The following is a 16,221-nucleotide window of genomic DNA, read 5'->3' on the forward strand; positions in this document are numbered from 1 at the left end:
GCCATTGACCCAATCAGTGGGTGGCACAAACCATGAGGTTAACAGAAAAGTTATGTTAGCTGAACTGAGTACAGTGCACGAGCAGCGAAAAAAAAAAGTAGAATTCTGTTCTTGAAACCGATGCCTGACGTGCATTTCTAAGTGTCTGGAACGTTTCTCCCTTTGGATCAACCTCTCAAAGCTTGAAGTCAAATCTCTATAAATACCGCTGCACCGTTTTACTTCGAGCGCTACTGAACAACGTTTTGTTAAGCATTCCAGAAAAATATCAAGCTTTAAGGAAATTTTTGCCGAATTAAATTAACGGAGATTCAGTTCAACTGCACGCATTCGGCTTCCTGTTGACTCTTGTTCAAATGCGAGACTCACTTGACCTGTAAACAATTGGCTTCCTGATGACTCCTATCAGCAGAGTCCGTTTTGACATCTTAACGAACGAGCTCACTAAAGTTTGAATTTTTACTGAAATAGTTTAGACTCTACAAGGACTCAAGATGCGGTCAACTGAAACTCAATGTCCATTTTTGTAACGGATACATATATACGCTCATAGAATAGCGCCATTATTTATTTACATGCAAACAGTAAACTATCAGAAAAAAATTTACTCGGTGACGCAGAAGTTTACAGCACATCGACCAAAGAAGCTCATGCTCCGATGTAACGCCCGTCTGCTGCATATCTGAAGCCACTGAGTTAAGAACAACAGAATGAAAATAGGATATAAATACATCATAGAAAAAAACACACCCTGAAGTCACTTTTGTTCTCTTTTTCCGAGCCTCTGAGTGTTATGCAGAACATAGCAGAACACGTAAATTACATGCAGAAGACAGGAGACGGCTCCGAGACTAGTGAACATAATGTGTGTCGAAAACATAATAGGAACCAACAGCGAAGCGACCAGAAAGAGGGCTTAGGCTAAATATGCTCTGCACGCACACCACGCTTCGAAATGCACTCCATTCCGCATACATGATGCAAATAGAGTCATTTTCTCTGCTGAGTCCAACTCATGACTGAATAGAAGCTGTAGTGCTTCCGTTTCTCCGTGAGCTTGAGCCAATGCCGCTATCATAATTCAATCTGAAAAATTCGCCGCACCTATTAGAACCCGAGCGCATTAATTGTTAGGTTCAATGTAAGCAACAGTTCATCGCTTTCAAGCCGCGAAGCAAGCCTATATGGACAGTGATGAGACCAGAAATGAGACGGGTTTCCAAATCCAGACTGGCGAAATGCATGCATATAGATTCTTGTCCTATAGGTCCTTTCTTTGACGGGGTAACTTAAGTGTGCGTGCCGTAAACCGCTTTCGAGAAAGAGCTCACAATGCAACATGCAAGTTAAACTCTCGATGTTTCTTTGCATTATGCATGACCCACCTACGCAAGCAGGCGTTTTAAGCAAAACGTACAAACGTTATAACAGGGAAATGTAAAACGCAAAAATTTCTGCGAACTGAACAAGTTCTACGACTGAAAATTAGAAATTTTAGACCCATGAATAGAAACTTTTGCAAAACAACACTTACGACCTACGGAATAGCCGCTCCAAAGTTTCCGGATGACAACAGAAGTTAATCACGTGGAACTCGCGAATGGCGAGAGATAGACTGCTCAAGTACCTGAATACGTATCGAAGATATATCTACATCCAGCCAGAGGGGATTCATAAAGACGAGGTTCGTCTAACAATAAAAGGCATCTAACCTACTTCAGGAAATATACTAAAGATTTTCATATTATCACTGAAATATTTGCCCCGAGTAAAGACAACGTGAAGGATATCAGCAAACTCACTATTCGCATGTGAACACCCAATTAAACCGCAATTTTTAGCCTATAAAAAATGAAGGTTGCACACGTCGCAAAATTGCACAAGCCATTTGCTTTGCTCCTTGACTCTTGCCTTTGACGCTACCCTCGTAGATATCTTCAAGAGGTTATATGCTAAGTTCTACAAGACAAACAGGCGGCTTAAGGAGATATTAGTGGCAGTTTATCATCGATCAGTGCAAAGAAATTCCACGAAAAAAATCGCGCTTTCCTAAATAGACGCCATGCCCATCTCTACTGGTTTCGTTATATATTTCAAAAGGAATAGCGAGAAGCGGAAGAGCCTGCATGCTTTTTTAACGAAAAGCTTGCAATTTTACGGGATCATCGGACTTGTTTTCTAGGTCCCTGCACATTATGTTAGCTGGTTGGTTGGTTTATTGGGGTTTAACGTCCCAAAGCGACTGAGGCTATGAGAGACGCCGTAGTGAAGGGCTCCGGAAATTTGGACCACCTGGGGTTCTTTAACGTGCACTGACATCGCACAGCACACGGGCCTCTAGAATTTCGACTTCAAGAAATTCAGCCGCCGCGGCCGGGATCGAACCCGCGTTTGCTTCCGGTAATTATAATTCGCCTCGCTGCTTTTCTAATTATGTAGTCGTACATGATTTTGAAACATCGTGATTGTCGTTTTTCAACCAATCTGTTTGCTTCAACAGTTTGTTCGGAGCCTGTTTCGATGTTTCGATACAGCACACAAATGATTTATTTTATACTATGGATCAACCCAGGTCGTTTCTTACAAATATGAAAACACTCTCCGCCTTTGTTCTTTCTTTCCTTATACTTCATTTACATGAACATAAATCATCTCCTTCGCGGATGGGAATGCGCTGCAAAGGAGACTGAGCTAATTAGTTCAATACAGGCATTAATGCCTGTATGCATATGTTCACGAATATCTGTAACAAATAATACCGCCGTTGTAATCGGTGGTTAGCGGCACAGCGGAAACTCATGCCTTAATACGCCAAAAACAAGGACACCTATAATGCCAGCCTGAATGAAAGTGGAATAAATTGGTAAAATCAAGAGATATTTTTCAGTGTTTTGCATCATCCTAAAATGATCATTAAAAAGTCCGATCTAAAGTCACTCAGTATGGTACACCACGGGGTTTCCTCTCATATGTTCTGTAATTCGTTCTGACTCTGCAAACACAATGTCCACACGACTGTAAGAACACCTATAATGCCAGCCTGAATGAAAGTGGAATAAATTGGTAAAATCAAGAGATATTTTTCAGTGTTTTGCATCATCCTAAAATGATCATTAAAAAGTCCGATCTAAAGTCACTCAGTATGGTACACCACGGGGTTTCCTCTCATATGTTCTGTAATTCGTTCTGACTCTGCAAACACAATGTCCACACGACTGTAAGAACAAAAATACTGGCAAGTTTTCTTTCCACAGCGAGCACGCTGTTATCGTTTTCCTCGACTACGAGGCGAAGTTTTTTTGTTCATTCCGTGGAGAAATGTAAAATTTTCGCACACTGGCAGTACCCAACTTTCCTTTTATTATTGCTGCTCCTGAGAACCATCGCGTACATTTCCAAACTTGCCTATTCCGTTACATGCGTGTAAAATGCAGGAAAATTAAGCTTTTCAAAGAACCCATTAAGCTTTCATACATGCCAATATTCCCGATTAATCCACTGTTCCAAATATTCTCACCACAAAACACAGTTATGTAAAATGTCAATGACGTTGGACTTCACGACTTCAACCGGAATTAATTTCCTAGCAAGAAACGTCACCTTCTGAACACATCAGCCAACAGGCATGTGGCGTTTTCGCGCAAAAGGACGATAGGAACATTACGCTTCGTGTCACTGAGCAAGTGTTTGTTAGCAGAGCGAACTGTCATCTCGCAATATTGAAGCAGCTGTTCGACTAGCGGACAATGCCGCAGGAACTATGCGCAAGTGAACAAATACAGCGGTTAAGAAGAAACAGCACTTCAATGTTCCATGATATAAGCTCCAAATATGCAAGAACTTCACAGGAAGCCTTCCTATGTCGACTCATAAGACAGTAACTTTTTGTCCCCACTGAGCTCGCACAGCTTCATCGAGCCCTCCGACCACTGACGTCACAACCAATTCAACACTGAGCTCGAACTGTTTTATCAAGCCCTCCAACAGCACGTATAGCGTAGTACAGGCCATGACGAGCTCGACCATGGACCTATCCGCGAAAGCAAGCTATTCATCCCGCGTTCCTCCAGCAATCCAGCAGTCTCCGCATGCAATCAAGCAAACAAATTTCCCGTAGACACCGGAGACTCCTGCCGTCGCATACCCAGCGTTGCTGGGCCGTCAGATTGATGCCAGCGGCAGACAGAGTAGAAAGGCGCGAGTGGGCAGACACAATTAGGCGCCACCTGCTCGGCTTCAATTAGTCCCTCTTGCACACCCTCCTCCTCCTCGGCCCTTTCACGGGGGCCTCTGGCACCACGCCAGCCATGACGCAAGACGTCGAGAATAGCGCCGTCGCGGCTGTGTAACGACTATACGGTCTGCACCGGCCGGGCAGCGATTCAAGGCCACGTCGCATCGATTCGAGACAACGTAGCGCGACGGGAAGACCCCCCTCGCGACTGGCAGCAGAGGACACACCGTCTGGTGACGCGAAGGTAGCGACATTGGGCGTAGCGCGGAACCGTCTACAATGATGTCGCGAGGAAAGAAGACTTCCGATTTAGACACGGAATACTCCGAAACTGTTGCTATCGAGCACGTTTCGTGATGAAATGGCCGGGAAACCTAACGACACATTGTTGAGCTAAGCTTTCGTGATGTATCACGAAGACGTGTCATAGACGTGGTTCAAAACAGTCAGCGATGAGTCAAATTTCCATTTTTTTTTCTTGCGCACGTCCGGAGATGAAAACAAAAACACAAAGCTCTTGAAGTAAGCGGACTGCTTTTAAATAAACTTGATATCTGGATATGGTCTTATAAGGGCAGCTGGAAAAGGAATGTTAGATATACCAGATAAAGAGCAGAGGCCTTGTATGTAGATTAATGGTTACACAGCAAAGTTCATATACCGCCTGTCTATGCTGCCCGAAAGTCGCAAAATATAGTTTTTCCTTTTGTCTTCGAGGCTGTGAACATGCCGGTTGCAAATACCATCAGAGATTGAAGCGATCTGCCGTCCAACACTTCAGAAAAGACTACACCAGAATGCTAAACTCGTACGTACACCTGATGTCCTCAAGCGACACAACAAATCTTTGCGCTGGCATCATGCTACTAATGAAGTGCCAAGCGTAAATTTCATAACGTACTACTCGACTTACATGGCTCAGTGTGGTACTCTACCGCAACTCCCAAATAGAAATGTACTCGAAGCTCGTACATTATCTCTTTCGCAAATACCTCCCTATAGCGTGCCACTTCGCCAGAACAATCGCAGGCTCTACACGTGGCCACTCCGATCCCATGCCCGAGTAGCGAAAACAAACCTGCCAGTAGCATGGTGTCTCTTTCTTCTAGGTGTACCGGCTCCGGCGATTGGTCAGTCGTGGGCTGTTGGACGATCAGGCTGCGGCGAAGCACCACCGGTTCGGCACTCGGACCGCGCACGATCGGAGAAGATGACGACGACAGGTCCCGGCCGAAGGAGGAGAAGATGCGACGGCGATCACCACGAACCGTAAGAGAAGGAGGAGGCGGAGGCGACCGTGACCGCGGCCGACACGCATCGGACCGACGGCGCGTAAACAAAAAGTGCTCAGCGGCGCCCCGACCGACAAGGTGGCAGCGACGATGCCGGTGTGGCAGTGGTGACGGTGGAGAACGCGCCTTCCTTCCTTCCTCCTCGCGACCGGCTCTCAGACTCTTTTTGTTGCACGGCGAGGCACAAGAGGACGTCCGCACGCGAGCCGACGCGCGTTAACTTTGAAGCCGGCCCGCCGCCGGTCGCTCTGGTTCTCTCGGCGCACCACCAACAGGGGGCTGGAGGGGCACCTCCCGGTATCGGTGAGGGGGCGTCGAAGGGAGGGGAAAGTTGCCCCTAAGGTTGCCCCCACCTCTTTACTTTCCTCCCCCCACCCCCTAGATGCTCCGGAGCAGTTGTAAAAAAAGAGCGAGGGGGTGAGGGTAGTAGAGAGAGCGAGCGGCAACAACCGCCCCGGAGCGCTGGCTCAGTGGGCCATCCGGCCGGCGGCGGCGTCCAGACGAAGAAGACGATCTACGGTAAGGAGAAAGGAGCTCATTACGGGATCCCTGGAAAGCAGCGGCGGCCGCGGAGCAGCGTCGGGACGCGCTTTGCCTTTGGCTTCGAGTGCGCGCGCTCTCTGGCGGTGGCGGCGGATACCGCTGGCAGCGGCGAACCCGCGCCACACCAAAGAGGAAAAGTAATGATGATGGTTTCTCTCGGGCTGGGGAGAGCGACCGTACTCTCCTCTCTCTCTTTACTGCCTGTGCAGCGACCGAAAGAAGAGCGCGAAAAAGACTGAAGAAAGTGATCAACACTCGCACTCACGCGCGCGCGCTCACAAAAGCAAACACAAGGATGGTCACACGGCTGTGTGAAGAAGAAAGCAAAAGGGGAGTGCTCAGAAGGGAAGGCTCTCTCTCGTCGGAGAAACTGACCCGATTGTTCTAGGTAGAGGATATAGCGCGAGCCCCGGAGAAAGAAAAGAAGCAAGATGCGGTGCCGTACAATGCGACGATGCAAACGACGCGGTATTCCGGTAACTGGGGGAAGCTCGCGGGAATCCGCGGAGACGTAGAACAAAGGCGTAGGCTTCCTCCCGTTGAGAATCGGCGGCGCGCCGAAAAGCAAAGACGAGTCCTCCGCCCACTCCCGAACTCGCCCGTCTCCGACACTTCCGTTGCTGCGGAAAAGCATCGTGCCCACACCTCTGGGTACGGAGCGGAAGGGGACGGCCATTTTGAGATCGTGAAAGTGTAACGGCCGCTACAGCCTCAGGCACGTTTTTCCCTGGAAACCTATCCGAGGTGTCGTTAGCGAGACTCAAGGAATCGAGATCTGATCGCCTTCACAGGTGGATAACCTCCGTCAGACACAATCACGGCGTATACACGTAACCAGGATAAACCACAAAAGCTCCCCTCACGCTATAGAGACAATGCGTTTAGTATTGCATCAGCTAAGTCATTAGCGTGAGGCAAAAAAAAAGTTCTGATGTACATGAGATGAGGTTAAATCAGGGACAGCTTTTCAGTTTCTGCACTTCCAACGGGCAACAGAAACAAGGTGTCAGAGATGACGTCACAGTATGCTGCTGCTCTTCGTATGGGACGTTGCAAGCCCGGCTTCATCTTCATTGTTCTTTTATGAATCGTTTAGGCACATGAGTATTAAATTTAAGAACAAAACCACCGCCGAACCTAGTCAACAGTTTCTCTTACCATCCCTCCGCGCACGTAGAGAGTGATGGCCGACAATTAACCTTCGGTCACGTAAAATGAAAAGCAAGCAACTACAACATATCCACCGGATGCCGGCATATCGAGGCGAGAGACAACGCCCCGAGTGAGGCGCTTTTTACACGTTTGCGCTCGGCGTCGTTGTTTCTCTCTCCACACCGTGAATACTGAACCACTGGCACCAGCGGCCAGACCGGGCGAAGGAGGGTGTCGCCGTAGGACAGGCGCGGCTGACGGCGTTCCCGCAGCCGCCTCGAAGAGCGCGCTCCTCTCTCCGTTGCTGCCGCCTGTCGTCACTCGGGCACTTGACGAGCAGCGGTCCGAGAAGAAGAAGAAGAAGCGGCGGGGATGATTAGCGATTCCCGAAACCGGCCGCGGGCGGCGTACACCGGGTTGTTGTGCTCGTCGTCCGAGCCATGAACACCGTCGCGCCAGCGCGCAACCCCGTGGTGCGCGTGTGTCACCCTTGTAATGATGGCGGCGACCACACACGCACGGAGCCAGTGAATGCGAGGGGGGCCCCTGCCTTCTTCTTTCTCCCCTTCTTCTTCTTCTTTATGTTGTTCTCGGCAAGCGGAGAAGAAAGCCGGCAGCTTCTAGCGAGAAGTCACGTGAAACAGCGGTCACCGCTGAGAGGGCAGCCTAAGCTTTTTCCACGAGCCTCTGATGGACACAACGCCCGTACACAAAGCGGCTGGTGGGAACGGGACACTGCGAGAAGGTTGGGTAGAAATAAATGGAAAGGGACTAAGAAGAAGAAGAAGCGCTTGCTGCTTCTGGGCTGGCAGGGAGGCTCCCTAATGAGGAACACGAGGAGTCAGGAAGCCGCGTCGTAAAGCGTCCCCTTTTCACGGCCCAAAACCCCGGTGATCAAAGGCGATGATCTGGGAACGGTTTTGTGCCGCTGTTGTCCGCTGCTGAGACGTCCCGTCGAGGATGCCCCGCTGTCCTGGTGACTTTTTCCAAGTGCGTGCGGCCGCCGAGAAAGCAAGTGAAGCGCCGTCGACTCCGACTGCGTGTGAACGCGGGGGAGTTTCTTCCGACGTCTCGAAGTCCCGCTGCGTGCAGCTTGAGCGAGCGGTAAATGGCTGCTTTTTTTTTTCTTTTTCGAGAAATGCGGACACGCCATGCAGTGTTCTGGCAGATTAACTTCTTTTTTATTTTTCCTTGAACTCAGTGGTTGCCGCAACATGAAGCTTACCCGGAGAGGACAAATTTCATTCCCCGATTGTTTATATTCGTAATTGTTTCGTCAGTCGCTTGATCCATTACTAAATTACGAATCGTTCAGACTTCCATTTTCGGCGTTTTCAGTCCAACTGAATTAAAGTGCAACGTTAACAGCCACGTGTGCTTCAGAAATTCGTTGCTGCGGAAGTGCTGTTTAAAGTCAACATTTCGTTGTACGTACAGCTTGTAATTTTCTTTTTTTTTTTTTATCTCTTTACAGCAGCAAAGATCGTTCGCAAGGAATTTTAACTTTGTAGCTCCGGCTCATACTCCATTACGGGTGTCATCGTCTTTTATGTTATTTCCTTAAACTAAAAATTTACTTCACCTCCTCCATAAAAATGAGAAATTTCCCTTCCTTGAGTCCAACTCCTATTAGGTTTCCTCATAACGGGAAATCTTCTAGTCAGCGCCCCTGAGCTGCATCGCGGCTTCTTAAAGCGTAGCATAAAGGCACCACATAACTTCTCTCCATCAGTCCGCAACACGTTGCTTGTCTTAGTTGTGTGTGGTTAGTGTGAGTGCGCCAGTGTGTGATAGAGAACGCACGCCAGAAAGAATGCCTATAAACGTAATTATACCACGCAGTAAGAAAGAGTGAATTTCGCGACCTTCACAGGCATGCATGCCGTTTGTACGTAGGTCGCTCACTTAGCATTAGTTTTTGAGGGTGCATCCACGCCGCTCAGAAAGTGTGACGAGCCGTGGAACCCGACGTGTTGTGAAATGCGACGTCTGGTGAAAGGCCTGTTGCACACGCCAGGCACAAACGAGCCTTTCAACAATCAGCTGCACTCAAACATATTGATGCAACTGGCAATTCCTGCGAGGTACGTCATTAAGACGACAGGATTGCGTCACTGAATTCATTTCTTAGTAAATCAAAGATTTGCGGACGCTCAACCCATCGGTCTGTTTAAGCATGCAAAGAAGAGTTAAATTAACTGCTCGTTAATTTAAGCGTCACTCTCTGATTCGTTCCCCTTCAGACTGGTACCAAGTCACTGGCTTTAATAGCTATATCCAATAGCGGTAACTTTATGAGCAACTCCCTTGGAAATTTCCAGTGCTCGCGGCATATCGCATGCCAGTGTGACGAAAGAAAAGCTAACATTAGCTCTCGCTTCGTTAGGCGTTCGTCAGATGGTGCAACTAAATGAATTCATCTGGAGTATGAGTCACTGAAACGAAGTCATTTTTCTTGGAGTGGCGTACAGTGACGAGGCAGTGCGTCGGTATCTCATATTCAAGTGCAATGACGCACACAGAACGATAATACCCGAGCTTTTTCGCAGCCGCGTGAAGGGCGTTTTCAGGCCATGCTGTGCTGCAGTTACCTAAAACACTACTTGCATTCGCCTCTTGGAGATACTTGCGTCGTTAAACGCACCTTCTCACAGGCAAGAATCGCGTTCCGGACACCGACAAACAGCGCTGAAGCACACTTCACCGCACTGCTGTTCTAGCGGCGGTGAAGACGAGCTGCGGCACCCACGCTCAAAAAGGCCGACAACACATGTACCGGTGCTGTAGAGCTGCTCAGGCAAAGCGCATAGTCTCCGCAGTGCACAATACCCGCACTCTTGTACTCTCGCCAGACGTGCCGAGCTCGGAAGGATCTGACAGCAATGGAGCTTTCAACGCGCCAAGCGCGTGAAAACGGGCACAACAACGGAGCCAAGGTGTGGCACGGGGCGGGCAGAGAGAGGCTGTTCGGCACTAAGAAGTTCGTGTACCTCGTGAGGCGCTCTCAACCGCGTGAGGAGTGCTACGGGCGCTGCGCAGCAGAATTGAGCCACTGAACGGCCGCCCATACAAGTGTCAAGAAGCGACAAGGTTGGGTGTCGAAGATCCGCGAACCTAACCAGTGCCGTTTAGCGCTTCGGCCGGCTATGTAGAAACCCGGGCAGTATACACGTCGGTGCGTGAGAACGTGAGCTTTTGCTGGTTGAGGTCGCATCTGGCACGATGTGAAAAAAGAAAAAAAAAAGGAAATGACCGACTGACGCAGTACGGAACACGCATGTGGTCAGGGCTATCCTTCCTGTAATTCTCCGAGCTTTTTTCGCAATCACTTTTGGTGGAGGATAAAATTACAAATGACCATAATTGCTCGCGTAACGGAGCCAATGGTCGCTAACTTTATTTTTTTTTCTTTTCTTGCCGTTTCGCTATATACTAAGTCGTGCATCGTTAATACGGACACTGGTTCCCAAGTAAAACTGCGCACAAATCGAGTCGTTCGTAATAGCGAATCGTGTAGAAAAAAACACGTTAAAAAAAAAAAGACTGATTAAAATATGATTCTGTGCATACTGGTCGACAGTGAAGTGGAAATCAGACAAATTCTTGGTAGCTCCAAACGCATTAACCGAAAGGAGCCATTCACTTTAAAAGAATGTGGTGCAGTCTGGAGTATCTAGCGGTTCGTGAAACGTATGGTGACGTACCATATCACGATGACATCTCCTAGCAAGAGGTGTCACATTCCACGAACCGCTAGTGCATATCTGTACTCAGTCGGCTATCAATATCACAAGCTGATGGGAGCGTTTTCTTCACAACCGTTCACGTAATACGACAAACGGTGATACGTGCTGACCGGCACCTTGCCGGTTTAGCTCATAAACCACAAAAAAATTTGGCTATCACTCAGGGGTTTGGCGCTTTCTCATTGCCTTTCGTGGTGCCCTGCATTCGAAATACAAGAAAAAATACGTGGTTGGGGTAGTCGAGATCAGTTCTGATCGCTGTTACTATAAATGCGACAAAATATATAAGCCGAAATGGGGTTTCCACTTTTCAACCCTGTCCATTGTGCAGACAGCGAATTACCCTATTAACGAGGCGTAAGTGCATTCAAAAACTTTTGTCGCTTTAAAAATTGTCCTCAACTCGAGCCATCCATATTTAACGGGGGTTGTAATAACGGGGTACTGCTGTTTATGCTTTTTTTCCCCCTTACATATGAGCACGGTTGTGAGTATGGATATTCGCGTAAACATACGAAGTTCATGCTACACGACGGTCATGTGTGTGCGCACCTCTGCATATCAAATTATCGACTGTTGGGGGAAGATATGAATGGTGGAAGTCTTTGATTGTGAAAAGAGATTACACGGCAGAATATTAGGTATCACAGTCTTGTAGATATAGATAACATGTAGGGAGCTCTAAAGCAATCCAAGAGAACAACGGATGTGTTATGAACCAAGCGTTTGTTTGAAAATATGCCGCTGTTGCTACCCTTGTTTACGCGCGCTTAGGAGCCTCAGCATTTTAACAGGCTGAGAAACTATATCACATACCTTTCCAAGCAGTTTTCAACCCAGCCTTGCACAGGTCCATCATAATACGACTATATGTCCCAAAGAATGCTAAGAAATAAAGAACGGATAAGTAAATCCTCTGTACATGCCAAGTTTTGTGATTTCACCAAAATGTGGAAATGAATGATACGTTTTCTGTCATGTGGTGCAGGAAGCAAAAGGGTGCATGCAGTAGTTAAAAGCTGACTTTCATTCGTTGTTCTGTTATTCCCGCTTTATGTAAACGATGTCTAACTGCAAACAAATTTATAGTTCCTGCAAGTAATCCAATTGGCTCGCCAGCAGGTGACTTTTGATCAGTGCATTTCACCAGAGTAAAAAAGCTGTGCCTTAAGAGCAATCATGTAAATATAATGAATGGCATGGAACACGCTGTGGACGCTTTCTTCCAAACACATGTAAGCTGGTTAGCTAAATTGTGCTACTTCTCAATTCATTCCGCACAATTCTTCGGCAATAGAACAGCCGAATGTACACATGTAGCCCCTTCCTTTGCACAAAATTCACCAGCGCTCACGGTTTAAAACGAGGCAGCACATGGGCAACAGTTTTCGATCTGTCAATGCGGTGTTGGCCAGCCGACCATCGACTGCGGGCCTCTGCCCATTGTATGCGTACACAAGAAGCAGGGCGCATTTGGCCGCGCGGTGCTCGTACTCAGGAGAAGCTGCGGACGGAACGTTTCATTGTGCAGCCTCCTCCGAACGGCGCGGCGCTCTGCAGCATTGTGGGACCGCGCAGTCCGTTCAAGCGATTCATTTGCGTGCATCACGCCACGACCTTGCCACGGTAGTGGGAAAGGGGGGGGGGGGGGGGGGGGGTGCAGGGTGAGGTCAAGTGCTGGCCGCTTCTCCTGTACATATGTATGGACGTGTGGAACGACCCTTCTGACGCGACCTTCACATACAGCGAAAGGAACTGCACGTACAGTCTTTGGTATACGACTATTAGTAATGAAAGCGATGGCCAAAACGCGCTCTGTGTACAAAACAAAAACGGGTTTTAATTTCTGTAGTGCACGAGTCGGCAGCTAAGCAGCTCTTTTATAATGAGTGCGCTAAGCATACATATATGAGTGCCGAATCAGCGTCTTAAAGGCACCGGTATTGCTGAATGATAACGTCAGTGCAAACTGAGCATGAATGAACAGCATAAACCGGCCCATGTGTAAACGTTATTTGGGCGGATATAGGCAAAGCCTGAAGAGTCTTTACAACAGAATGTTGCTGCTGAATGACAATACTGGGTTGAAAAAAAAATCGACATTGCAAATAATGATCGATTCCTGAGCGTTGCAAGTTGCAACCAACACTTCGTCACAAGAGAATCGAAATTCGCGGACTTGCGCAGCATAAAGAAAAGAAAATGTCAAACAGCATCAGCTTCGCATAGCATCGCCGCCTCTTCTGCGTTATCAGGACAGCAGAATAAGTATTTCCGTACACAAAGTCAGCGGCCCCAAATATGCTACAACTACAATCATCATGTTCAGGTTCATCACCATAAAGCCACGTACCATGATGTGCATGTGCAAACTATGTAACCAAAAAGATAGACTTCTGGTTGCAATTCCATACATGGTATACAAAGCCAGCCAATTTTTCCTTTCTTCTTGAACCGAGCCCCCATGGTGATGCAACAACTGGCCACGCTACCCCGAGCCATAACATGCAGTAATAAAGCACGTGAACTAACAGGACTTCGCAGCTAAATTTATTTGCCCCAGATTGGATGCATAGCCCCAAATCTCTTTTTTAAAACATTGCTTTTTAAAAACTCACCGTTAACAACTTTTTAGGGGCCTCTTATTGTGACTATGTAAGCATGAACTCGTGTTACGAAAAAGTTCGGATCAGGTGAGCGTATCGGTGTGGCGTGTATTTCCACAGCATTGTAGTGTCCACAAGCACGGTATGGACACTCTCCAAGTATTTACAGTGCCTCTCCGGCGAGCTGCTGTGTTTCGTGCACTTTTAACTAAACCTTCGCAGGGTTAAAGAAGACTCCATATCACAGCTTTCCTTTGTAGCCTTATGGCTGCGCTTGGGTGGACGCCAATGAGTAATTACTTCCCTTTTTACATATCACAGCTATGATTTGCATTCAAATATACCTCTCATCGGCATATACTATCAGCTTTCACAAGCATCCCGAACGCTACTAAGTCGAGCCATTCTCGCGATTCATATCACGTGAAGTGTCGTTGGAAACTTGCATTCAGAAGGAGTTATATGTAAAGAAGAGTGGGTGTACAAGAAACGACTAATTCACCTGTTCACAGGATGTACAAGAAACGACAAATTCACCTGTTCACCAGGAAAAGATGAAAGGTGCATCTGTACGAAATTCCAAACTCACCTGTTTGAAATCGAAATCCACCACAGACGGCTTTAATTCGGCCTCCATGATGAGATCAAACCACTAGGCCTGCCACTAGACGTTGTCACGTAACCCGATGACGTAGTTCCCAGACACCCGTCGCCGCCAATGCCCTGCAAAAAAAAAAAAAAAAAAAAAAAAACGGGATAAGCGATCTGGCACAATCGATGGCGCTATTTCGGCGTTATCTGAGCAGCACGGCGTGCAACAAAGTCCAAAGTATAGAGGAAAGCCAGTTTAGATAGGTGTCAGCAAAGTTCTACCAGCCGACTTTGTAGCCAGAAAATATGAACTAACTAAAGACAGTAAGGACTGCTTAGCTGACGAAGTGTACGAGATAGTACATCGCGTGTAAACAAGCATATACATAAACATTTAGTGGCACCGGGCACGAAGCTTTAGAAAAACCACACCACCGTAGCACAGTTGCTATGGCAACTATCAACGGACTCGTAAGGGGTCTTCATACAACCGTCCGATGATACGCAACGGGTCTGCTGCGCTCCTCCCCTTTCTCGCTTGTCGTCCAATGAAAACACTCCACCGCTAATGGGGCCCGGGCTTTTTGGTGCCAGTTTTGAAAGTAACTGCATTTTCAGCACAGCGGCGGCGGCTTTATATGCAGGAAAGCAAAATGCAAGAATACCATCATACTGAGTCCCTGATGCACGTTAAAAGACCATAGGCGTGCGACACTTCTTCCACTTCTGCGTCCCTCACAACGCAGTTATTTTTATTTTATTTTTCTTTCTTGCTTAGAAACACGTCATTCCTGCGCGCTATTTTTACCAAACAAATTTACTCTATTAAATTTACTTTATGCGCGGTCAGCACACAGAAACGTGTGCGTGCCTTAATTTCATGCAGATGAAGCCTGAAATAAATCCGCCAAGCACCATTGTGGTTTGTCTCATAATTTCAAGAGCTGCAACAGCAACATAAGCGGCACAATGACACAGTGGGCATTGGGCTCTCGTAACTCCAACTACTTAATATTCAGTTTTTCTCAATAATATTTGGTTATGAATGTTATAAAGAAGACAAAAAGAATGGAGAAATAGTTCTAATTCGAGAAAGAAATATGACCCAAAGGGAGCTTATGCAGCAGGTGACTGGAAAGCGAGAGGGCGATTACAGCGACGCCCGTCGGAGAGGTGTCGCGATGACGGACGACACTGCCCCGCCAGGCGTTTAAAGAACGAGCGCATCGCCGACAGGTGCCGCGGCTAATCGAGTGGATTCGAGTCACCGCGTCCACAGCAAGGGGAGCGAAAGAAGAGGCAGTCGAAAAGGGAGGTGTCCTTATCAAGGCGGCGGATCTGGAGCGAGTGACCCCTGCTGCGGTCGTCCCTTTGAGTCTTCCACCCGCGCCGACACGTGCACAACGGAAGGCCGAGAGAGAGAGGGGTGTGAGGGAGGAGGGTGTGGAGGGTGTGGAGGAGAGACGAGAAACCTGTCCATTCTCTGCATGCAGTATGCCTCGCTCCACAAGCTTTGTTCCGGAACAATCGGAGCCGATTCCTGAGGCTGATTTTGCTTCGCCCACCGCTTAATACGAAGAAGCCATATATAACGAAGAGAAGAAAAAATATGCACTTCGCGTGCAAGAAGAGGAGGAATAAAGGGGGCGCTGATTACCATCTCTACTTCGGCGGATCAAGCCGACCCCCTCTTCCCTCCTGAAGCATCCGAAGCAATGGTGTGTATGTGCATATATACAAGCATATAAGATGGGACGGGGAGATAAAAATGATGCGGTGGTGCGGTTCGTTTATTTCTGATTTCCCCAAAGTCAGTCCCCCGACTATAGCAGAGGGGAAAAGCCGAAACCATCGCGTAGTCGGCGCAGAAAAGAGCCATTCGCGAGCAAGCGATAGAGTCACATGATTAGCGGCGCCTCTTTCTCCGCGGTCACTCGTGCCGCTCTCTGCCTTTGTGCAGCGTTGTGCAAGCTCGAACTGCCGGATGTTTGCCGCGATTCAGCCATTTCTGCGAAATGTAGTTCCTGCATTGGCTGTGCGGAAGAAAGTGTACAGAG

General features: G+C 47.8%; 1 protein-coding gene across 3 annotated transcripts in view; it reads right to left on the bottom strand.

Moving 5' to 3' along the window:
* LOC149342902 (transcription factor Sp9-like) overlaps positions 1-16,221 on the bottom strand; it is a 156,186-nt gene that overhangs the window by 20,217 nt on the left and 119,748 nt on the right. For 2 of the 3 annotated variants that reach the window (XM_089545408.1, XM_089545407.1), the window contains exon 2: positions 14,163-14,296. In XM_089545408.1, the coding sequence (XP_089401534.1) occupies positions 14,163-14,210 (48 nt within the window). In that variant the 5' untranslated portion in view covers positions 14,211-14,296. Of the gene's footprint in view, positions 1-5,312; positions 5,777-14,162; positions 14,297-16,221 lie in introns of those variants that run through there. The other variant, XM_089545409.1, reaches the window with a different exon arrangement.

This window comes from Amblyomma mixtum, chromosome 5, assembly GCF_055824585.1.
Source record: "Amblyomma mixtum isolate Tamu chromosome 5, ASM5582458v1, whole genome shotgun sequence".
Taxonomy (NCBI): Eukaryota; Metazoa; Arthropoda; class Arachnida; order Ixodida; family Ixodidae; genus Amblyomma; species Amblyomma mixtum.